This window comes from Daucus carota, chromosome 1, assembly GCF_001625215.2.
Source record: "Daucus carota subsp. sativus chromosome 1, DH1 v3.0, whole genome shotgun sequence".
Lineage (NCBI taxonomy): Eukaryota > Viridiplantae > Streptophyta > Magnoliopsida > Apiales > Apiaceae > Daucus > Daucus carota.
In genome coordinates, this window is record NC_030381.2 from 28,530,158 (window position 1) to 28,555,361 (window position 25,204).

The following is a 25,204-nucleotide window of genomic DNA, read 5'->3' on the forward strand; positions in this document are numbered from 1 at the left end:
ATGGTCAAGTTTGCACACATCCGTTTTATGATGATATTTTATAATGATTAATTATAAAACTTAACAAAAATATCTAAATTGACAAACGTATATAACATTTATAGTTATATCAATTAAGTTTATTATTTGATAGTAAATTTCTAAAAAAGTCGGTAATTTTGTGATAAAAAATTATTTTCTCTAAGAGTTAACGAGATAATAAACGAAATGTTTAAATTACAATGTTAAGGTAACGTTCGTGATAAAAACAAAAATATTTCTAATTTAGTGGTAATTTTCTGAATAGATAGACAGATAAGTGATAAAAAAAATTCATTTTCCCTAGCGAATTTATACTAAAATAATGCTGATTATGTAATTTTTAAATCTTGCAAGACATTACATCTATAATTTTAACGAAGCTTCGATTTTAGATATATTTAACCAATATCGAGAGACCTATAACAGTATTTAACATCACTTATTATCATACAAAAATAATATATTTTATTTATAATAACCTGAAATAATAATAATATATTTCTTTCTCAAAAAATGATAAGATCCCCGTAATTCTAATGATAAAAATCGGGTGTAAAATCGGATTGTTTCGACCCGGATCCAGAACGCATAAAACCAACGTTGTATCCGTTAGAAACAGCTCCTCCCATCGAACGGCTCATATGCATCTAAATTCAAATTTATAAAATCTACATCTCTCTCTCTCTGCGGCATCACAATTCACAACTCATTTCAAATCTCTCTCTCTTTCTCTCTCTCTCTCTCTCTCTCTCGATTCGAAGCGTTGTTTTGCAAATCTTTAAAGTAATGGAAGGTGCGCGAATCTCTGTCTAATTCATGTGCTGTAATTATATTTATATATAATTCTTGTTTTTAACTCTTGAATTGGTACTTTTTTCTGATGAATTGTATGTGTGTTGTATTAGAACAAACACTTGAAGCCCTAGCTTTGAAGTTCTCTGATCTCCGCGTTGAATTAGGTGTGTTTCGATTTTTTCAATTATTGGCTTGTTATCGATTCCTATTTGTACCGTTAGATTTCTGAGTTGAAGCGATTTTTGTGCAGATCAAACCCTAGAATCTCGCATGACCGACTCCGGTATGTGTAATTCTGTTATGCTTTACTTCGATAATGTCTCTCTACTCTCTTCGACTATTTCATCATGTGATGTGATTTACTCCACTGCACATGTGTTTAATCATAGTGATTCATTATCTGTTTTCAGAGTATTTATGAGTTTATCACTATTACGAATTCATGACTTCTTGGATGCTTTTGAATTAGGCTTGTCATACAATTCCGGTTATATGTTTATTGGGGGAGTTTTTGTGTCAGATCAAACCCTAGAAACTCATTTGTGTTTGTCGGGTGTATTTTTATTTAGTAATATGGTCACTACTTTGATTCTAAATTGGCTACTGTCTTAAGAGGATAGTTAAGATCTTATATGTTTATAATTTGCATGACCTTTGTGTGAATACGTCGGTGCCTTATTTCAGAAAAAAGTGAACATAGTGATTTAATGGATGAGAACAATCTGTCTAATTATTCTCAAGAAGCATGTTCAGACCAGGAGCAAACTCTTCCAATTATTAAGAAATTTGACGACTTGAGCTGCAAAGTACAGGTATAGTTTCTTTGCTTATAAATGCTATTTTGTCCCACATTAGTTTGTGTTGTCTCTTATTGCTTCTCACACTATACTTCGATTCTGCCCTTCGAAAAGGAACATCCGCTCTAACAACTTTACATGGTTGCAGAATTTGAGGAAAGAACATATGCTTCTGTGCCATGAAGTAAAAAATATCACTAAGACTTTTCCTGGAGCAGAAGTTTTTAGCGCCCTTCAGGGTCTCAGTATGTTCCTCTCTTTGCTTTTCATGTACTCAGTCTTTCTGTGTCCTCTTTTTGGTGCCAGCAAGTGCTTTATCATTATTTTTTCTATCCAACTCATTCCTTCCTTTGTTTGTGATAAGGTTTGGAACATAAAAATTTGAAGAAGAAGTACCTTGAAGAGTATTCCGAAAGGAAGCGACTTTATAATGAAGTGATTGAGTTGAAGGGAAATATCAGGGTCTTTTGTAGATGTAGGCCCCTGAACCAAGATGAAATTGCTAAAGGATATTGTTCAGTGATTGATTTAGACTCCTCTCATGAGAATGATCTACATATTATCTGCTCTGATTCTACTAAAAAGCAGTTCAAGTTTGATCATGTCTTTAAACCTGAAGACAGCCAAGGTTATCCCAAAACAATCTCTCTGTATTTATCTGTTTTGTAACTTATAAGTAGATTTTACTAGTTTAATTTTAATTACATCCTTTTTCTGAGAAGTTTATTATATAAATGGATTTCTTAACCACTTGACTCGGTACATGCAGAGGATGTCTTTATTCAGACCTTGCCAATAGTGATTTCGGTCTTGGATGGGTATAATGTGTGTATATTTGCTTATGGGCAAACTGGGACGGGAAAAACTTTTACAATGGAAGGTACTCCTGATAATAGGGGAGTCAACTACCGGACTCTGGAGGAGCTTTTCAAGATTTCTAAGGAAAGGAGCAGTACTATGAAATATGAGATATCTGTAAGCATGTTGGAGGTTTACAATGAGAAGATACGGGACCTCCTGGTTGAGAATTCTGATCAACCTCCAAAAAAGTAGGCTCTCCGTTCAGCTATTTTCTTTCTAATTGTTGCAAGTCTTGCCATTTGAATGTTAGCCATTATCCATCACGAGATACATGCAATGATATAAAATTACTTAGGCTTGTGTCTGAATTAGCTTCTTATTTTTTACTGTTCTCATAAACGAGCAAAATTAAAAGTTGACCTTAGTGTGCTATCCTTATTACATTCTATAAAACCCTTTTTGTTTTGGCCTTTTTTAGTTTGTCATTATGTTTTTTTTAAATGCATCTCATGTTTTGCAAGTAATGACCTAGAGGCATCGTAATAACACATAATTGTGTTAATTTATTGGCATCAATACTGCACATAATATGACAAAAAAAAAATACTGCACATAATATGTTTGTTAATTCATTGGACTTGATTTAGATTTTTCTATTTGGTCTTGTCTAATAATACTTAAGCAGTTAGGGACAATGGTTCATTCAGTAGGAACATGGACGTCTTGTCGAATTATTTACCAAGTTGAGAATCTGAAAAGAACAAAAACTTTTTCTATTACTCAATATGAGATCATGATCTATGCAATATTCTTCAAGTCTCACTTTGTCATAAGTACTACTATTCATTTTGTCGATTTGAATCCTTTAGTTAATTTAGATCTTTCTTTTTTAACAGAGTCATGTGCGTTTCTCACACTATCTTCTTGCAAGTGACATTAATTTTGATATAAATAGACAAATACACAAGATCGCTTACTAATTGTCAATCACGCCCTTAAACAAAGGACCAGGATTAGTAAATATTGCAATAACCTTAAGCTTCTTAGAGGAGTCTCTTGACCAAATTTTGATATGGCGTGCGTGCCTTTATTGTTAATTGTGCTTTATGAAATAAAACTGCTGCATTATGAACTTAAAAGGTTATTTTATTTCATAAAGTTAACAAGTTTAATTTACTGTACCATACAGTAAGAACAAAAGGCTTAATTACTCCTTATTGTTTCTTGGGAACATATGTGTTGTTACATTTAAGATCAATTAACTATGCAGGGTTGAATTTTTTCCCCTGCCTTTGCTAGTATAGTTTGGTTAGTAACCTTCCTATTTCTTACTTCTATTCTTATCTAGTTGTAGAACATATAAGAATTTCTAGAGCTAACAAGTTTGCTAATAGTAAGAACAAGGAGGCTCAAGTATTCCTTGTGCTTTCTTGTGAACATATGCGTTGGTATTACTAAATTGTGTATTAGTGTATTACTAAATCAGTTAACTAAGCAGAGTCTAATTTTTCTGTGCCTTTTCTAAATTCTGTATTGTCTGCTTGTGCATCAATAGATATAGTTTGGCCAATAATTTTATGTAGTTGTAAAATATACAATGATGTCTGCTTATGGTATTACTGTGTATTCTTATTGAGGATAAAATAATTAATTAATTTTCAGTAATTGCATATAGGTGTCATGTGTTAATAAACTCTTAAAGGTATCATGTGTAATGAATTTTTTTAAATTAATTTTGTCTAATACTTGAAACAAAAATATCATAGCTGTTACTATTTTATGAACAATGAATCAGGTTCACTAACTTATCTTCTTTAACAAAGGTTGGAAGTAAAGCAATCAGCGGAAGGAACCCAAGAAGTCCCGGGACTAGTGGAAGCTTGTGTTCATGGTACAAGTGAAGTTTGGGAGCTGCTAAAGTCTGGCAGTCGAGTGAGATCTGTTGGATCCACCAATGCTAATGAACTTAGCAGCCGTTCACACTGGTAGTTGCTAGTGCCTTTTGCTAAGTTTCCATGTCTTCTTGTTCTATATCTCTATTTATTAGTTCTGAGTGAAAAAGATGACATATAATGATATAAATATAACTTTTGTTTGTCGATTTCTAAAAACAGATTAATTCCTTTTTCTTTTGTTTTAATAAACTTTTTTTGTATAGCTTGCTGAGAGTAACTGTCACTGGGGAGAACTTATTAAGTGGACACAAGACAAGGAGTCATCTTTGGCTGGTGGACTTAGCTGGGAGCGAGCGGGTGGGGAAAATTGAAGTTGAAGGTGAACGGCTGAAGGAATCTCAATTTATAAACAAGTCCTTGTCAGCTCTTGGGGATGTTATCTCTGCTCTTGCTTCCAAGACATCGCATATTCCTTACAGGTCTCCCCCCTCCCCCTCCCTCTCCCTCTCCCTCGTATCTTCTTCCTAACTTCCTAAGCTTTTGCTACTTTTTTGTTCAATCCAGGAATTCGAAGCTTACACATATTCTACAGAGCTCACTAGGTAATCTAAGTGTTTGTCATATATTAATTTGCTAAATTAGGGGATGTATTCTGTAATTCACTCTGTACCTTTTCAAGGCTTTAGTGTCAAACTGTATAAACAGTGATTGTTGGAACAGTATCTTCCCTCTAATATAAATGGATGCTGAGACCCTCTAATAGCATCTGCCCTGTTTTGTTTATGGAAATGCAGGGGGAGATTGCAAGACCCTTATGTTTGTGCAGATGAGTCCAAGTGCCACAGATTTGGGGGAAACTATATGCTCGCTGAATTTTGCAACTCGTGTGCGAGGAGTTGGAACTGGGCCTGCTCGCAAACAGGCAGATTGCACTGAGCTTTTCAAGTACAAGCAGATGGTATTTTGCTTGAATGAACTTTCTAAGAGTGAAGATCATAGTAAGTCAACAATTCTTGGTAAATGCAACTAATTGTTTTCTTATTTGACAGGCAGAAAAGGCAAAGCATGATGAGAAGGAAACAAAGAAATTGCAGGATATGGTGCAGTCATTACAATTAAGGCTCGCTGCTAGAGAACATATTAGCAAAAGTTTACAGGAAAAGGTAATGAGCTAATAGGTATATAGATGTCTTTACTGTATCAGCTAGAAATTTCTAAAATTGTGATTCAACTCCTAGCCGGCTGAGTTGGCTTGTGTCACATGTTGACTCCTGATAATGCTTTTCTTTTAACAGAACCGAGATCTTGAGCAGCAACTTGCAGAGGAGAGGAAAGCTAGACAAAAGCAGGAAACAAGAGCTTTGGCTACTGTTTCTGCTCAGCCTTCAGCTGTGTTATCATCCATTCGAGAAGTACAAAACAGCAAGGCAGAGAATAAACCGCCATTGGCTCCTACAAGGATGAGGCTGCCTCTGAGAAGAATCTCCAATTTTACGCCCCAATCTCCAGTTCCGAAATATAAGCCTAGAACTTCCCTTCTCCCTAGTTTGAAAGATGACAAAGAAAATTTGTCAAGAATGTCAACCAAGCCAGCAACATTGTTACCCAGACGGGGTTCCATAGCTATAAAACCTCCTGCTCAAGCCAAAACCCAGTCTATCCAGCCCAAACGACGAGCTTCGATTGCAAGCTTTCGATCAGAGGCATCCTCCAATATCACAACTCCACTCAACACTTCATCAACTCGGTTAAGGAAGGACCGTGTGGGCCGACAGTCCTTTGTTTGGGACCCACAAAGGGTATGGCGCACATCAAGGCAGCAATCTCCATTGCCACAATCAAGAGACTCATCTCGTGCAACAGTAGAAGGAACACCAGCTGCTGTCTCGAGAAGCAGTAGATTTATGGGGAGTCCCCCATCTCAAATAGGTTCGTGGAAGCCAAAGCACCCAACAGTCGTTGCGTTGCAAAGGAAACCAGTAATTTGGAGTCCACTGAAGTCCAGAGGCTTCAAAACCAACAGGAGATCAATGTTGCCCTCTTGAGGAGATCACCGAATTCAACTGCTGCGAATACACTCGTTTCTGGTTTGCGTCTTGGAACCGATATCTTGCAGTTAATATTTGTGGTTAACTGTTTATACCATTTACATGTCAAGCAACCGATTAGGAAATACCATTCTGAAGTATTGGATTGCGCAAGTTTGAGCTACTGACTTTGAAATCACTTGTCTGAATGAATGCTTGTTTCCCCTAAATGGTGCTAGTTAGCATGTCTACCGTTATTTTTCAAATTCTCACGAGACCAATTTAGGAAAATGTTTATTATATATGTGAATCTACTTTTAAAATAAAATTATTAATATTATATTTTGAACTGTCATTCTATATAAAAAATTCAAGTAAAATATTATTTGTTGAGATATGTATATCCAAATTTATATGTAAATGTATATCCAAATCTGTATGTAATAAATTGTTGTCGAGACATGTATAAACCTGCCATTTTTAATTTTAAACGAGAATATGTCTATTTGTGTAACGAGTCAAAAACTAACTTAAATTTAAAAATAAATCAAAAACCGACTTAGCGTCGGGAGTTGGGCCTTGGGGGTACAATATATTTTTCAAACAAATTATTTTTTCAATAAAATCAATTTCACTATTCAAATAACTAACATATTCCTACAACTTCCATTTGTCTCTTATGTAATGTTGTTCCAGAGACTTTTCTTTATGTCCTGGTTCACTGTCCTTTTGCCTAGCAGTGTTTGCAAGCTTCACAAATCCCCTGTGGGTGCAGGTGCGGTACAATTTGCAGATTGGGGTCAGGAAGGTTTTAAGGTATGGAATAAAATCAATAAACTTGAGGTTGCAATGTTATGTTGGTCTATATGGAAGCATAGAAACGAGTTGGTTTGGCAAGCTAAAATTCCTGTCATGAATGAAGTATTACATTCGCAAAACAGAACTTTGTTGATTGGCGTAATGCTCAGAAAATGTACTCTATTTCTGCCCAAATTAGAGAGGCTAACAGAGAAGAAAAAGAGCATTGGACCACACCAAATTTTCTTACAATCAAAGTTAATGTTGATGGGGCTATTTCTGATAATGACAGAAGATATGGCTTTGGCATGTGGCTAGATCATCTGCTGGTCTGGTTTTGAGAGCTCAGATTTCAAGTCGCAAAGGTAAGCTGTCACCTTATCTCGTAGAAGCTCTTGGCATTAAGGAGGCTTTAAGCTGGATTAAACGCAACAACTGGATGGATGTTTTAGTGGAATCTGATTGCCTTACCGTCATTAATGATTTGAAAAATTGTAAACACATGACTTCTACTGTGTTCTTTTAGAGTGTAAGGCTTTGACGGCTGATCTTAATTCTTTCTTTTTTTGCATTTTGTAAAACGGTTTGCTAATAAGGTCGCGCACTCTTTGACGTGATTCTCTATTTCTCTATTCGAGGCTGACTGTAGTTTCGGTGGGAATAATCTGCCCGCTGTTGTAGGCTTGTAGCATCCATAGATTTGGATGACTTGCTTTAATAATATTTGATTTTCCTTCTTTATTATTATCATTATTATATTTTGAGTAGATAACAAATTATCTATAATATAAAATTATCCAAATAGACAAACCCACGCCCATGTAACAATAAGTTTAATCACACCCAAACGGGGTCCTAACACAACGAAAGAAAATAAATTGTAGTCAATGCTCTGCTCCTTCTTTTTCATGCAAGTAATGTAGTATAAATCTTTTATCTGGTACATAGCCTTCATCTTTCATATGCTTAAACAATTCTAACAAAATTTTGTAAAGGTCATCACTTTGGGGATGCATTTGATCATAAACCACAAAACTGTGGACTGTCTTATTGATTTCAATCCAACTAAGTCCTGTTTCTTTTGCTGCCCCCATTTCTTTCATCTTTCTGATGGTTTTTGCTCTCTCTTTCCATCTCCCACATGTTGAATATATATTTGCAAGTAAAGTGTAGGATACTGGGCTACAGGGTGCTGCCAGAGACAACTGATCGACTGCATATTTTCCGATTTCTGGTTCACCATGAAAGCTACATGCTCCGAGCAATGCTTGCCAAACTAATACACCTGGTTTTACAGGTAATTTTTCAATAAAGCTCTTAGCTTCCATAAGACGCCCTGCTCTACCTAACATGTCAACAACACAGGCGTAGTGCTCCATTCTTGGACTCAAACCATATAAACTCTCCATCGATACAAGAAACTCCATGCCCTTCTCTACTAATCCGATATGACTACATACGTGTAGAAGAGACAGAAAGGTAATGTCTGTTGGCTCTGCACCTTCTAATCTCATTTCCTCGTAAAATTTAAGCGCTTCATAACCATTGCCATGACGAGCAAAAGCAGCTATCATTGAGTTCCATGTAATTGAGTTTCTTTGAGGCATCTGATCAAAGACTTTGATCGACTCCTCTAAGTCACCACATTTAGAGTACATGTTAATTAGGCCATTGCTAACAAATATATTAGCATCAAAGTTTCTCTTTATAATTAAGGAGTGGATTTGCTGACCAAGAGCCAATGAAGTATCAATACCAAATACCCCAAGCACCGCAGACACCATGTTTGGGTCAATCTTGACACCCGACTTTACCATTTTCACAAAAATGTGGACAGCTTGATCCTCATAACCATTCTGTGCAAATGCTACAAGAATTACAGTCATGGAAACCTCGTCAAGTATCTTAGCAGAATTAAATATTTGCAGTGCCTCTTCTATGTATCCACATTTAGAATACATGTCCATCAGCGCACTCTCAATACATAGATCTGATTGAAAACCCAACTTCCAAACAATGCCATGTATCTGACTTCCTTCCTTGTGTGCCTGCAAACCGGAGCAAGCCAACAGAGAGCTCAAATATGTCAAATAATTCGGCTCCACTGATCCCATCCGCATATCCACGAACAAATTCAAACTTTCCTCACAAAGCTGATTTTTTGCAAGGCCTGAAATCACAGCAGTCCAACTAATAACATTCTTCTCACCCATCTCATTGAATACCTGTCTTCCAGAATTCAAACACCCACAATGAAAGTACGACGTTATCAAAGCATTCCCCACAGATATCCCCGATTCATACCCACACAAAAACACAATTGCATGTATCATCCTAGTAACACTAACAACATCAGGATCACTGCATTTGGACAATATGGTGGTCAGTGTTGCTTGATCAAAACAACAAACACCCAACTGAAACACCTTTCTAAAATACCCAAATCCAGTATCCAGTTCCCCACAAGCCAAAAACCCTGAAATCATGGAATTCCAAGAAACTGCATCTCTCACAGGCATTTCATCGAACAACTTAGCTGCATCATCTAATCTGTCACATTTGGAGTACATAAAGAGGAGAGAGTTGGAAATGTGCAAATGGGTATGATGCTCAGGGCTTTTGATTAGGGAGGCATGGATTGAAGAACCCAAATGGAGACGAGCTTCTCTACCACAAATGGAGAGAAGGTAGCTTATGTCTACATGATTGTTGAGCACATAAGATAGCCAGTTGGGTACATTTCGTTGTTTAAGATTTTGAAAAACCCATCTGGAATTCATACATAAATTTATGATGGGATACAAACATATAATCTACTCGTGCAACAAATATGCATGAGAGTAGTGTTAATGATAGTCTCCATGTAAGGCGTAATATATTTATTATTTCTGTAAACTAATTTATTTTGAAACATTTGTATATTCAACTGTTTGATAATTACTCCATCCGCCCCCCTCAATTGTTTACATTAGAGGGGGACACGGGACCCATCAATATTTAATAATAGATTTAAGATAGTGGAGGAAAGTAGTAGGTGTAATAGTAGTTTTTATTGTTAAATATGAGATGGTGGGTGTAATGATGGAAAAAACTTACTATTTATGGTAATGTAAAGAAATGAGAGGGACATCCCAAAATAGTAACTGTAAAGAAATGAGAGGGACAGAGGGAGTATATGATTATATGATTATACTGTTTCGAATGATTTTATGTTGGGAAAAATATTTATAAATTTCATCCATTCCTTTCTCTATTTCATTCTTTATACTGTATTATATATGTTCTTTATATTTTATGTCAATGATCACACTCCTAATTTATTATATTAGTGTTCTATAGTAAAAGATTAATACAGTTTTCACTTCTCGACACGTATTTTAATGTAATTTATTCTTTTAAAAAAAATCTGAACAAAAATTTAGATATTAAATTTTTATATGAGGTTTAAAGTGCACACCGTCTTCGTCCACCAATATAAACTATTCAGAATATAATAAAACTAATCTGACAAAAAAAATTAACATACGGAATTTAGGGACATAAAAGGACAATAAGTAGAATCATAGAAACCAATATAATATTGACACGCAGTGCCGGCCTTAACTGCGAGGGCCAGGGAGCTGTAGTGAGTCAAGTAGATAGGCGCTTCTGTACTGTCCATGTTCTCAGATTTCACAACAAAAACTAAAGATGAAACTAGGGGTGTTGCAAGTTCTCAAAAACTGGATGCAAGGGGAAATCAACACCTGCATTCTGGTATGGATTTCAGTTTACATCTCTCTGTCTTACTGTTTTTTCGCTGCAAAGATCATTCCCGCAGGCTTGTCAAGACTCTTCACTTTTCTCCCAGTCATCATCCTTTTCTTAGCCCTTCCTTTGAGCTTGCATTCTATCCATCTCGGAGGCATGACTGCATTTCTTGTTGCCTGGCTTTCTAACTTCAAACTGCTTATGTTGTGTTTCGACATTGGCCCTCTTTCGGGCCATTCTGTTTCCTTCATACATTTTCTGGCTATTGGTTCACTTCCGATCAGGATTCTGCAGCAGACCCCGTCTTCGAAGGCATCGGGGCATGGTTTGAAGGCGCCTCTGAGTTATGCTGCAAAAGTTCTTCTTGTAGTTCTGTTTGTTCGTGCGTATGACTATGTTGATCACATGCATCCGAGAGTTATTCCGTTTATGTATGTTTTTCATGTATACTTTGTTCTGGAACTCATCCTGGCTGGACTGGCTGCCGGAGCTCGAGCTCTGTTAGGTCTGGAGCTCGAGCCACCGTTTGATGAACCTTACTTGTCCACCTCGCTCCAAGACTTCTGGGGTAGGAGATGGAACATTATGGTCACACGTATTCTCCGACCCACGGCATACGAGCCCACCCTCAAAATCTTTTCCGTGATTTTAGGACGCCGGTGGGCGTATGTTCCGGCAATTCTGATCACGTTTCTTGTATCCGCAATCATGCATGAGCTCATATTCTACTACTTGGGGAGAACAAGGCCAGGGTGGGAGATCACATTGTTCTTTTTGTTCCATGGGTTCTTTTTGGTCACGGAGATAGCCGTGAAAAAAGCACTTGGCAACAGGTTGAGGTTTCCGAAATTTGTTTCCAGAGCATTGACAGCAGTGGTCGTGCTTGCCACGGGATTGTGCATGTTTCTGCCGCAGCTATTGAAGTGTAATGCTGATACCAGAGCATTTCAAGAATATGCAGCAGTCGGTGATTTTCTTAGAGATTTAGGTCATGCTATAATGGCGAAGTCTGATATTGGGACAAAACCCTAGAGCAGTTTTTTAGCATTGCAGAAACATCGCTGGGGTAGAAATCAGAATTTACCTGTACGATATCCCATGAAAATAATTGAGAAGACCATGAAACAATTACAAATACACATTTCAATTTGTAGTACTGAAATACATTACTCCTCATCAAATGACCCTGTAAAACATAAGGTAATGGAAACAAGTCAAACCCTTAAGCACTATAAGCATTATACCATTTGCAAGGTTTACATTGTATAAATTAATGGGAAGGTATAACCATATAAGCAATTCATCTCCCTAGATGTCTACTAGAAGATTCAAGTAAAAGCGTTCATACATGCTTCTTACTTTATCAAGCAAATTATCTGATTTATGTACATATACTTTCCAAAGTTATAGAAGCTTCCACTCGCAGAACAACATACAGAAGCAATTGGACACAAAGCCATCATAAGTTAGGCTCTGACAAGTGTCGTGGGTTTCAAAGCCAAAACCATCGTAAGTTACACTTTCTCAAGTGGACGTGTGTTTCTCCAAAGCCACTCGCGAGGAGAATCATTCAGCAATACCGAGACCTGTCAAAAAAAACAGAAAATAGTTGCATATATTTATACTACTACTGGCAGCTCTGAATTTAGATAATATGCTATGCAGTTCACAGACAACTGTCAAGATTCCATTCTTGCTTGTTATATGATATTATATGAAGGAACATTCCTGCATAAGCCTAAAAATAGCATTTAGCCAAAATGACTGAATATATAAAACACAAGATACCTATGACGGATCGTTTAGAATTGTTTTTAGCATAATTGGCATGACAGTTTTGCTGCCTAGTTAGTCATATTGCATGTTCACAACTTCACACACAAGCGAACTACCAGTCGAAAGGACAAGTCGGGGTAGTTGGGCCCAAATATATTTTACTATATAGTATTTTGTTGCTGTGGGTACAATTTGCCACAAACAAATCTCTCGCAGATCATTTCGGGTATACAGTTCAATTTTCTTGACAACTTGTATTTTTCTCTGAATAAAATTAAATTATTTGGCAACATACATTCAATTTCTCACCAACCAAATTTCAATTTCTCACCAACATATATTCAATTCTTCTTACAATTAATTAGCCACTGATTATTAGGGTTGGTAAAATTGGACACGGCCCGAAACCCGACATGAAACAATACGAATTGGGCTCGGGGGACTTGAGTCTCAGGTCATGTTCAGATTGGGTAAAAATCTACCTGAAAAAATTGAGTCAGTTTCGGGTGAACCTTAAATTGACCCAAAATACATTAGTATTGATACTATATTTATGCAGTCTGTACAAAATGACTGATTCCTTGGTTTTAGGTCATGGCCCAACAATAGGCCCAATAAAAGATGAGAGACCTTATCTTTCATTATACTAAAGTCACAACCCTACTTACAAACATTCAATACTTATTATTTTTATGTTCTGATTATAACCTTCATAAATATGTATTTTTTTTTAATTCTTACAAATCTACCAAGTCAAAATATGTGTTCTGTTGAAAATATGTGTATTTATGCATGTATTTGTATCATTATAATTTAAAAATTGCATTTGTGCGTGTATATATAAATGTCAATAAGTGTGTATTGTATCATCTTCATTTGTAAGATTTTTCTTTTACTCTTGCAGTTGTCATATTGATGCGGGTCGGGTCTGGCCCAACCCATTTATATTTCGTGTCGTGTTGGGTTCGTGTATTTTAAAACTGATACCAGGTCGTGCTCAGGTAGAGAAATCTCAACCTGTTTCAGGTCGGGGTTGGGCTGATCAAGAAAAAGGACCGGGTACAATCGACCCAAAATTGCAACCCCTACTGATTATGCTGGAGAATTTTCTTTAATGTGACATTCAAAGGTTAGATTGATTGTACCCAAAATTGCAACCCCTACTGATTATGCTGGAGAATTTTCTTTAATGTGACATTCAAAGGTTAGATTGCCGTTATTATACTAATGAAAAACACAGACAACAAAGTATAGATGTTCACAGATTGTTAATGTACTGTAGTGATTGTCTACTCTTGCAACATCAACCCTGCTTATCTTAGATCAACCCTCAAGCAATAACACACACACACAAGAGGGATAAAGGAGGGGGGGTAGATGAGAGATGAGCAAATAAAATAATCCAGATGTCCTGACCTTTTCCCAAACTTGAGAATGGTACTCATTGAGCCAATCGATCTCGGTAACAGAAAGCAAAGACATGTCTATCATTTTTGCCTGTACGGAGGAAAGGGTAAAACACTAATTAGTAACAGCTGATTATACTATTGGCCCAAATATCAGTTGAAAATGAGATATTTAAAGAGTTCAACTGTTTATTGTATAATTACAAACCATGCACGAGATTCAACATTAGGATTGGATAAACACAACACGGTTAATGGTTTTAAGATATTAAACCTAAACATTGTTTGTATACCTGTATCGGAACAAATGTGAGCTTTTCAAAACCAATATATTCAATACCTCCAAAGCGATTTGGAGTGTCCACTTCTTTTACATAAAGAAGATTCTGCATACCAAAGAAGTGCATGTATAAGAAAAAAATCCAAGAAAGTAACAAAGAAAGAAGATAACCCTCATTGGACCACTTAAATTTGATAAGAAACCCAATAAACGACAAAATCATTTGTAGCAAAATCAAAATATAAGCATTCTGGAACATACTACTCAAATTCACAAGGAACAGGGAGCATAAAAATGTTGAAACAGCATGTGGTGGCTGTATCGATTTGTATAAAGAGCAAGAATAGATATAATCTTCTGATGGAGAAATCAGTGTGGCAAATCAATAGGGCACATCACTGGAAAAATGACGGTATAAATAAAAATAATGACGTTTTAAATTTTTTGCCACGCAAAACAGGCCTGGACGCCCGCTTTTCAAATATTAGCACAAGTTCTGTTGTAATTATTAGTTTCCAATTATATAAATAGTTTTTGTAGAGCTAATAATGGCAAACGTTTAGAAATCTTGACTTTAGCCAGCTGCGGCCTGCAGGTTAAAGACTTGGAGCGATTGCAATTAGAAAATTTCTTCTTAAGAAGCCGGATATTCGATTAGGAGGTATCTTAGAGCCCTTTTTACGAACTTATGAGACTTGTCCCTTTATATAAATATTATGTTTGAAACTACTTTGATACATATTTGGAAAATAAACGGGTGCACTAAAGTTTACTTCTGATATTACTATAAACTAATAATTTTATATAAAAATGGCAATATTTGGTTGACATAAGTTCATAGTTGGTGTCTTAATTTGTATATGGAAAGACAAAATCGCACCTAAGAACACTGGTAGTAGTGGTTAACCACTAATTAGGCCGTGTTTCTAGTTGAAACGTTATACTTCTAAGCTCGAAACCTTACTCTATTTATTGTTCCAATATTACAGGTCTTGCTTCTTGTTTCATAATGAAGTTGCTATCAAGGAAATACTGATGCAGTTTATAAGGAAGTTCAGACTGAGATGATTGATTGATCAAATTATCAACAATATTAGCCATCTAGGGTTTTGTGACTATTCATGTATTCAACAAATACTAGTTATCTTCAGAGTCTATTACTGTATAATATTCATTAATGAAATATCTCACTTCAGTCCATGCCCCATGGTTTTGACAATTGATCGATTCAGAAATTTATTCCCATTCTTGCGTGATTCAAGAAGACAATGGGGCCTGTTAGGAATCAGCTTATGTGTAACAATTGTGTCTTGTAAGCTTAAAATCCTAACTTCTTTCACCGACGTATTTTATTTTTGAAGTTTGACTTCGTAAAAATGTAGATATATGATCACTTTAAAAGATATTTTGTAATATCCTATTATTAAATTACTAGTTTTTATACCTGAATAGTTATAAATTACCAATAAGTGTCCAAACTGATAAATTAGAAGTTACTTTTCACTTATAAGTAACTCCTTACTTATAAGCAATAACTCACTTTTTAAGTTAATCAAAACGGTCCCAATATACCTTACGGTCCTTTTCTGGGTGAACTAATAAATAATTAATTTCTGGACACAAGTTAAAAGGTTCAAAACACATCACTGCACAAGCTATTCAATTCTGTGCATGCTTGCTTTAAAAGCAAATCTTACCAAAAATGAAAAATTCTTTATAATGATGGTCTATTCTATCAGGCTAAAAGAATATACATACACAAACCCTAAACCCTTAAAATGAATAGTATTGCACTTGATAATCGTGTTCTCACCTGACTCTTAATCCTATTGATCTGTAAACAACAAATCACATTTAAAATACCCTAAATTCTTTTTCTGTCTGCTAATAGAATTGTGTAAAACAAAGTCTGCGATTTCCTCAAGGGGTGGATGGATCCGGGTGATTTCCTCAAATCTCATCTGCATCTTTTCTTTTTAATAAAGGACAAGAGATCAAAGCCAATAAGTAATGCCCAACTCATGATTGTTTTCATATAATTTAATTTGAGAAATTTCCATGTACAAAACCATATAAGAATTGTCATTGGGCGTGTGTTTATACGTGGCGAAAACACAGCACTTGCAAAACAAACTATTCCATTGTCACAATACAGGTAAAGAAACAAATGTAATTATAATTTAAATGGCAGTATTACCTCAATACGGATGCCGAAAGCATGATCCTCGTAATAACCAGGTTCATTGCTAACAACCATGCCTTTCATCAGCGGGGTCGTATTTCCAAAACGATAACTAATACTTTGAGGACCTTCATGAACATTAAGAGCAGCTCCAACACCATGCCCAGTACCTGATAAGATAAACTGCTAGCCCATATTATCAATAATCCAATGGTAAATTAAGCATAAGTAATGTAGAAAAAGTACCGTGCCGATAATCAAGCCCGATTTTCCAAAGGGAAGAACGAGCAAAAGCATCCAATACAAAGCCTGGGGTGTTTTCCGGAAAGACAGCCTGATCCAGAGCTATATGGCCCTGCAATCGAACATCATCACACATGCAAGCAAACAGAGTAAAATATATGTGTAGCAATGGAATTGAAGTATGCTAAGCATGTAACTAAGTTAAGATTACCTGTAAAACCCGGGTAAAACATTCTTTTTGCCATGCGGAAGGTTCACCAAAATGTACTGTTCGAGTGATATCAGTTGTTCCATCAACATATTGTGCTCCACTATCCAATAAAAAAAGTTTTTTAGCATCTACTAGGCCACAGCTATCTGGTTCTGGTTTATAATGTATTATTGCGCCATTTGCACCAGAACCTGTTGAATATGAATAACGTAAAAATATTAGAAAATTATGCATGAGCGCAAAACTGATAAAATCATTTATGCTGGCGATTCAATACTAACAGGATTTGGTTGTATTAAAATACTAATCGGCAAGAGATTGCACCATAGCTTCGAATTCATATGTTCCTTGCAAGGAGTAAAAATAAGGGTTTCACAGAATATAGGATTCTTGGCTTCCTACATCGCCAGAGTGTAAATAAAGTACTACTGCATGTGCTTTGACAAAAATAACAAGCCTTTATGTTAAGACAACAGTTAACTGATTAACAAGTTATCACTTATCAAATGAACTGTCTCCCATCACAGCTTCATGCCAGAATGTGAGGTACACATGCTAAAGAGTATTTTTAAACAAATAAACTATTTTAATAGTGGATGTGTCCCCGATCACTAAGAGCAAAATCACACAACGTTAGCCAGAGTATACAGGTTTACTTGCTAAGCCTCATAGAATACAACTCCAATTTTAGCAGACCTTTTTGACAAGTGCAGGTTTGTTGTCTATCATGTAGAACACTCCCATAAACAATTAATCATGTTTTTCTTCCAAAAAATTAGTGAAATTAAAATATATTTCTAGAATTAATAACTGCACAATGTAAGCAAAAGTATCATATTGAAAGATGCAAACTATCATATTGACGTCTATCAATTATTTATATTATACACTACAACAGAGTATTCAGATAAACCATTATTTCCCTGTGATATGATAATTATAATTTGAGATGTATCAAATTTATATTATAAGAAATATATCAAAAAACTACATAATTTATGTGTTCATGTATATAACTATATATCCACACATATGTATGTGCATATAATATGCATAAACATTTACTTCTTTTTAAGTCCAGGAGGAATACGAAAAAAATTGTCTTCTATTTTAATTTATATACTCCCTCCGTCCCTTTTTAGTTGTCACTTTGACTTTTTACACGTAATTTAAGGTGATTATAAAATATACTTCCACTTATTATTTTTAAAATTTTCTTTTCTTGAATTAAAGTTTATAGTTTATATTTTTATTCATAAAAAGAAAATTTTAAAAAATAATAAGTGGAAGTATGTTTTTGAATCAACTTAAATTACGTGTAAAAAGTCAAAGTGACAACTAAAAAGGGACGGAGGGACTAGAAATATAATATTTACTCTTGTGTCTCCTGCATCCTCTGAGCAGCAAACATATATACAATGTACAATCCAGACAATTATAAGAAAAAATATTATCTCAATGACTACAAATTTGGACAATACCATGCAAGCAGCGTAATTAAAAGCGCACAAATGCAAGGTGAAAGGAACCAGCTAAGGAGCTAGTCCAAATTTGTTGAAACAAGGATGAATCTTAATTACCACTTATAGTGTCGAAGCTCGTGCCAACAAAGCCAGCTTGCTTGGAACGAAATTCTAGAAGTTTGTCTGAAACTGCTACCTCTGTCAATACAATATCTTCTTGAATTTCTTGTTCTAACCAGTCCCAAAACTGAGCTAGAGCAGCTGCATCCCTGCAATAGAAAGCATCAGAGAACAAATATATGTCTACACTTGGATGGCGTACCAGTAAAAGGTAAAGAGTTCAAGATCAGCAATCATATATCTCACCAAACCAAACCTGAACACGGAAAGATCAATTATATTTATTGTTAATATCTTATGATAAAAGTTTCTAAATATTTATACATTAATTTATTTTTTTAATGTAACAGTTAAGTTAGGAGCTTCAATTAATAATAAGAATCAGTTCACTTTAAGCAGGGACAACTATAATTGTTAGGTGCGGTATGCCTTATTTTACTTCTGTTCAGTTTATTACTTAAATGTAGCTAGTTAAATAATCTGTGTATCTAGAATTCATGTTGTGGTGTTTGAGTTTAATATATTCATTAAAATATTAGAAAGCAAGCCTGCATTCTTGTAAACTGATGGTACACTTGTAGTTAATTCTAATCTATGCTAGAACAACAGAAAGGGAAATGTGAGGCGCGGATTAGGTGGCTCTTTTTATTCTTTACTTTGTAGTAAACGACAAAGATATTTGAACCAAGAAACCAATAAATGTATATTGAGTTGAATAAGTCGTACTGAAACCCTTTCCTACAATAATGTATACTATAGTAGGGAAAAATTGTAGTTAAAAAGTTGTGTTGTAACCCTTTGCTTATGTCAGCATAAAAGACAATAAAATAACAGACTATTCTCTCCCATGTTCAAACTTTTTTAAAAGGTTTCCACAGTGATCCTTACCATTACTACAGCCGTTCATCTTGCTCATGGAGTTGTATTAGGTAGGTCTAAGGAAAAAAGTGATTCACCGTTAGTCCTAATGTGGATTGGCTTGAATTACTTAGTGTAAGGCACTTTGGGGCTTCCTCATTGATTGTTCTAGAGTAGTGCTTCCTCAGCCGAAGTTGACCAACATAGATGATTCTTTAAAAGAAATTGAAGAGATCTGACTGGCACAAGTCCTACAACCAGCCTTCCTGTAATCCCTTATCTAATCAAAAGCAAAAGCTTCCTGGCTAAGCTATATAAATCAGTCTTTAGGTGCTGTCCTACACTTTTGACAAGGAGAGTTTCACTACTTAGCTATGTGCATGCCTTATAATGATATGTATGTGTGAAGTGGACAAGTAGCTAAATGCAATCTGCAGCCTAAAAAAATTACTGAAAAGGAAGAGAAAATTGCGAAAATCAGTGTTGTTAAAGGAGCACAAATTTTTGCGGTTAGTACTTAGCCACAAGGTCCACAAGTTAAAAATGTGTGATTTAGCGTGTTCTTGAAATTGGCAAACCCAAGACTGAATATTACCTGGTTCAAATGGAATTTTATTAAAGGTTCATATTATCAAATTTACCTAAGATGAGAATTGCGCATCCCTTCCAATTCAGCAAAATTTTTAAGAGACTTTAAAAGTGAGACCGGAGAAGGCCTATAAATTGCAGCCGGAGGCCCTCCAGAATGACCAGTAGTGCTGTTCCTGACTTTGGTTTTGCTCCCAACTCCCCCACTATATTCATCACAGGCAGCTGCGTATATGGATGCAATAGCCGCATTAACAGATGATGTGTCCAACCAAAGGTGTGCCCCTTTTGCTGCTAAACTGAAAGGAAAAATTTCACAAATTGTTCACTCTAAATTGAAGTCATATTTCTCACTAGGAAACTGAATGGCAAAAGAGATGCTCATGTTTGTCAATCCCGGGTTGTTCTGGGCATGCCAAGATATATTCTACTGTCATAAACAATGCTTCATTGTGTTTTGAATTTTATATCAATAGTTGACAAAAATTATCACGTGTAAATTTAATTATCTACTGATTGGAGACTTGCTAGAGATCTGAGGCACTAGACAAACAGAAATCTGATAAAAAAAATCACATACACATCTGTAACTTTGTAGCCTAAAGGATGCCCTTCTTCTGAATCTTAGTGAAGGCATAATTTACGAGCATTAAATATTCTGCACTTGAACGTTACCAAATAAAACCAAAACGCACCTTTTTATTTCAGAAAGAATTGATTCATACGCTTTCAACTCTACACCTGCACTTTTCAAGTAGCTCACAACTTCCCGAGTAACTTTAGAATTATCAACAAACAATTTTGCAGCATCAGCCTCCACAATCAAGTACGCGTACATTACAGGTGAATGTGGAATGTCATTCCCTCTCTGAAAACATGATTGGACGCAGCATCAGTATGTCACAGGACAACATGGGAAAAACAATCAAGTAATCAAACACCTCTTACATGAAAAATTAAGCAAACTCAAAAATGTTTACCATGGCAGACCACTAGAAACAAAATACAAAAAGATTTAAAAGAATGACATAAGTAACATGTATCACATTAAAAAGGTAAACATTCGCAGACAATTACGAACATAAGTATCCAAGTTGCTATGGTAGTTGATCTAGTACAAACATAAGTATCCAAGTTAACAAGAAGTAACTATTTTAAATTATTAATTTAGTCTTAGACAAGGGGTTCCTACTCGAACAACTTTACCGGGTACAATAGCTTTCTCATGGGACAACTTGCCACCCAACACTCATCTATCAAATAGTACAGTTGTTTGTGTGACATAAAGATCACAATAGCACTCCAATCATTAGAAAACCAGGACTGCCTCAAATCTTAGAACTTAGAAGAAAAGGACACTTTATAATACACTTAAAAAGTATATTTGATATTTTCTATCCATAATCAACTTCAGACTCGAACATGTAGAATTCCTTTTATTCTTTTAGAAGGATCCAACCCAGACAGAAAGACAGAAATCGGAGTATCAAATTATTGACCTCCAAAATCAAAAACTGAGGGATCCTTTTTTTTAAGAATTCGAAACTTAAATTTGGACACGTCAATTATTAATTTAATCTAGTATACTCTTTTACCTATAGTTTAATTTAATTAATATATATGTTTTTTTATAAATAATACCCATAACGTAATCCAAATATAATAAATAAACTTTTGAATAAAGAGGTAAATTAATATTTATTATATATACAAATTTAAAGCATGTCAATTTCAAATTTTAAAGTTAAATTTTATTGATAAGAGGTCGTCGACAAAAAAGAACAAGAAGAAGTCAATGTTGAAAACCAGTCCATCTACAACCTTAAGGTACTAGAGGAAGGTCCCAAATGGATCTTATGTTATATTTCAACACTCCCCCTCACTCGAAATCCCATTTTTTGGGTTGAAGAGTGGACCACAGGAGCCCATAATTTGGGACAATTAATGTCTTCGTGTCCATATTATATTGTGATAATATTGGGGTTGACGGAGAGTCGAACTTAAGACCCCCGCCAAACCAGAACTCTGATACCATGTTGAGAAACAATCCATCCAAAACCTTAAGGCATAAGAGAGGAAGGCCCCAGATGGATCTTATGTTATATTTCAACAATTGAGTTGTCTAATAGTATTACCGGGATCTGGGAACCTAATTATACTATATAACAATAGCACAAGTTGAGGGTTTTCATTCACTCTTATTCTACATCAATTTAACCTCTCTTTCTTGTATTTTCTTCTTTTTTTTGTTCCGCTTAGAGTCTTAGAGATAGAGGTCAACAAAGATGAATATTCAATTTTCCAAATGGCACATCTCATGTCCATATCCGGGTTGTTTTGACACGCGTACAACTGGGTTTTTCGACGAGTACAAGCACCACAATAAAATAACAGCATTAACTGGAGTACAGAAATCCATTTATGATAATTTTGTTAAAAAATAAAAATAGTAAAAAAAAACATGCATTCCCACTATTTGCAGGATATATTGATAAATCATAGAAGGTATAGCGTCTGTTCAATTTGGTTCATGTGAGCAGGACCAAAATGTAATATACAATGTTCCTGTTTCATGCAAATAAAGTAGTTCTTAATTAAATATTTATCTTGCCACTATGTCGCAATTTTTTTTATATAGACATTATTTTGGGGCAGCAACCTTGTGGAGGTAGCTTGTTAATGAACTACTGGACTAATAAATGGATATTCAATTTTCTAAGATTTTAATTTTTAAACGAGACATGCAACCAGTGACTGCTAAATAGCAGTATCAAGATACAGTTTGACTAGATCCAAGTTAGACTACGACCAGCTAATGTAGTATATAGAGATCAATAGATCATGAATATTGTAAGAGGAGAAAATGAAGATGGTTGACATAGTGAGCATATAACATGGATCGCCAATCTTCACAGATAAGAAGATGAAGAAAACAGTGCAATAACAATATTATGGGAAGTGAGGTCAACAAAAATATTATTGGCTTTTAGCATGGTGAAATGGTGTTGCTACTCTCAATTTCCTAGTGGTGCACCGACTAAAGAATAAAGATAGAAGTTCGCAAAAATCATAAATTGCTAATCACATAATTATAACTCCGATGCGGAAGAGTGAAGATATAATATAGATGTTGCTTCAGCCTTCAGGTGATCAGAGTTATAATGCTATTATTATCTTTTACTTTAATAAGGATCATGTATGAATCAAATGAGATTCGTTGAGATTAATGTAACCACATTATAATGCTGGAGGAAGATATAATGTAACCACATACAGTTTATAATGCTATTATTATCTTCTACTTTAATAAGTATTAAAAAATATAGCATAAAAAAGTTAGAAAGCTACCAAGTTTAAAAGCCATGCAATTTCATCGAGCATGGAGAGGACAATTGCAGATGAGCCAGCATTACTCAATTCAGACCTCAGGTTAGACAGCTTTGAAGACACATCAACTCCAGCATATTTAAGATCATGCACTCTAATCGGATTACTTGGAGGCTTTGGCCTTGCATTCCAAATCTTATCGACGAGATTATACTCGTACAAATATACCAACTCATGACTATTACTGGTCATAGCCTCTCTAAGTTCTTCTACAGCATTGGAAGAGAAAAGGAACTGAACTCTTCATAAAAACAAAAATAAGGAATCAGAAACAATCATATATAATCCAAGCCATGTAATCCATTTATTGAGATATTAATGTTACACAAAAAAAAAAAGAAAAATAAAAGTACGAACATAAAATATAATAACACACATACGCATAAATATATAATACAATTAACGATGTGGGTAATATATACCATGAAATAAACATTTGCAGGGATAGTTTTCTACTAACTAGATAGCATGAGCCTTCATATAATAAAATACAGATTAGGAATACAATTTGAAGAAACAATGGATATACAGACAAGATGCAAAGAGACCTACGTACACACAAAGGACACAAACCAAAAATGAAGCTCTCAATGTGCGGACGGGAAAAAAAACGACTTCTACCATCAGTTTTTGCATAAGAATCTTAAACCAAAATCAACTAAAACTTGGCAATTTAGTATTACTCACAGGATCTATGCCAATTCTGCTGCCTGGAGACAGAACATTATTAAGCCATTCACTAGTGCTCGGCACCCCTGAATTACCAGCTCGCATGAGAGTCCAGCTAGAATTCAACTGCTTCTCTGCCTAATTAGAAAACGAAAGACGGGAGTATTTAGACACTGCGCCCTACAAATCTAAGCAGGAAAATCATAACTAAACAACAAACATAAACATGACAAACCTGGAGAAAATATCTCCCATCAGTCCAAAGAGCTGCCAGTTCCTTTGTGACAACCACAGTGCCAGCACTGCCGGTGAATCCCGATATATATGCCCGCCTCATATAACACTCAGCAATAAATTCACTCTGGCAACCGAAACACGAAAACATTCACATTCAATACAGCAAACGAAATCAAACAAGAAAAAACAAGGCATTTAACATCGAAAAAGCATTCGTAAACTAGGCATTAATACGAGGAATTGGGAGAACCTGATGAGCATCTTGAGAAGGGATAATATAAGCGTCAATAGCATTGCTAGGAGTGGAGAAGAGGGAGCGGAGCGCGGTGAGCTTGCTGTCGTCGTCGACGGCGGTGTTCCGAGTTTTTCGCAACTGAGAAGAGGGTTTTGCAGAGATGGAGGGAGGAGGAGGGTGCGCAGAGGAGTTTGTGAGTGTGAGGATTCTTAATTGGGGTTTTAGGGTTTTGAGAAATGGGCGGCGGGGGCAGCTTGGGCCGGGAAATCGGCGAGGAGGAGCAGCGGCGTGAATCATTGTGATCGTCGTCATCCTCGACGTCATCATCATCTCCGATCAACAATGGATAAGACGAGATCGAAGCGGTGTTGACGATTCAATCCCAACCTTAAAATACAAAATATACACAAGTATAAATGAATTTTATATATTCTATAATGAATTTTATAAATTTGTAAAATAAATTTGTCAATTTATCTAATTTATCTGCTATATTTAACTCTTCTTGACAACATGTAATTGATGAGGAGTTAAAGAAATTTGAAATCAAAATTAATCGGTTATTTATTGATTTAGGATTTTTGGAGGGTTTATCGAATTTTTTTTGAATAAATCAGATATTTTTAGTCAAATCAAATTATAAATAATAAATTGATGAAATATTT

General features: G+C 35.4%; 4 protein-coding genes across 4 annotated transcripts; 2 read left to right on the forward strand and 2 right to left on the reverse strand.

Moving 5' to 3' along the window:
- The first annotated feature begins 674 nt into the window (after positions 1-674).
- Positions 675-6,593, forward strand: LOC108208948 (kinesin-like protein KIN-14S). The gene is made up of 13 exons (XM_017379592.2): positions 675-814; positions 927-980; positions 1,067-1,099; positions 1,501-1,628; positions 1,762-1,858; positions 1,978-2,241; positions 2,383-2,662; positions 4,238-4,399; positions 4,573-4,788; positions 4,874-4,911; positions 5,104-5,267; positions 5,359-5,472; positions 5,605-6,593. Exons 1-13 carry the CDS (start codon positions 808-810, stop codon positions 6,352-6,354), a joined length of 2,307 nt encoding a protein of 768 aa, XP_017235081.1. The 5' UTR covers positions 675-807; the 3' UTR covers positions 6,355-6,593.
- Positions 6,594-8,003: 1,410 nt separating this feature from the next.
- On the reverse strand, positions 8,004-10,064 carry LOC108214580 (pentatricopeptide repeat-containing protein At3g05340). The gene has a single exon (XM_017386663.2). The coding sequence runs from the start codon at positions 9,912-9,914 to the stop codon at positions 8,019-8,021; it is 1,896 nt and encodes a 631-aa protein (XP_017242152.1). The 5' UTR covers positions 9,915-10,064; the 3' UTR covers positions 8,004-8,018.
- A 760-nt stretch (positions 10,065-10,824) lies between these two features.
- On the forward strand, positions 10,825-11,916 carry LOC108204553 (acyl-CoA--sterol O-acyltransferase 1). Its single transcript, XM_017374053.2, has one exon. The coding sequence runs from the start codon at positions 10,825-10,827 to the stop codon at positions 11,914-11,916; it is 1,092 nt and encodes a 363-aa protein (XP_017229542.1).
- A 169-nt stretch (positions 11,917-12,085) lies between these two features.
- On the reverse strand, positions 12,086-24,940 carry LOC108204552 (aminopeptidase P2). The gene is made up of 13 exons (XM_017374052.2): positions 24,555-24,940; positions 24,303-24,428; positions 24,086-24,205; positions 23,360-23,632; positions 20,707-20,879; positions 20,065-20,310; positions 18,563-18,714; positions 16,983-17,173; positions 16,775-16,883; positions 16,544-16,698; positions 14,360-14,452; positions 14,077-14,157; positions 12,086-12,470 (listed from the first exon to the last, which is right to left on the reverse strand). Exons 1-13 carry the CDS (start codon positions 24,867-24,869, stop codon positions 12,399-12,401), a joined length of 2,106 nt encoding a protein of 701 aa, XP_017229541.1. The 5' UTR covers positions 24,870-24,940; the 3' UTR covers positions 12,086-12,398.
- Positions 24,941-25,204: the final 264 nt, after the last annotated feature.

Bases quoted from the DNA above. Each gene is read 5' to 3' on its own strand.
- LOC108214580 (XM_017386663.2), bottom strand. From the start codon at position 9,914: ATGAATTCCAGATGGGTTTTTCAAAATCTTAAACAACGAAATGTACCC.
- LOC108204552 (XM_017374052.2), bottom strand. From the start codon at position 24,869: ATGATGATGACGTCGAGGATGACGACGATCACAATGATTCACGCCGCT. The intron at 17,174-18,562 runs GTAATTAAGATT...CATATTCAACAG, and splicing joins GAGCTTCGACACTATAAGTG to GTTCTGGTGCAAATGGCGCA. The intron at 16,884-16,982 runs GTAATCTTAACT...GTTCGATTGCAG, and splicing joins GTTTTACCCGGGTTTTACAG to GGCCATATAGCTCTGGATCA.
- LOC108204553 (XM_017374053.2), top strand. From the start codon at position 10,825: ATGAAACTAGGGGTGTTGCAAGTTCTCAAAAACTGGATGCAAGGGGAA.
- LOC108208948 (XM_017379592.2), top strand. The intron at 4,789-4,873 runs GTCTCCCCCCTC...TGTTCAATCCAG, and splicing joins ACATCGCATATTCCTTACAG to GAATTCGAAGCTTACACATA. The intron at 5,268-5,358 runs GTATTTTGCTTG...CTTATTTGACAG, and splicing joins TTTTCAAGTACAAGCAGATG to GCAGAAAAGGCAAAGCATGA.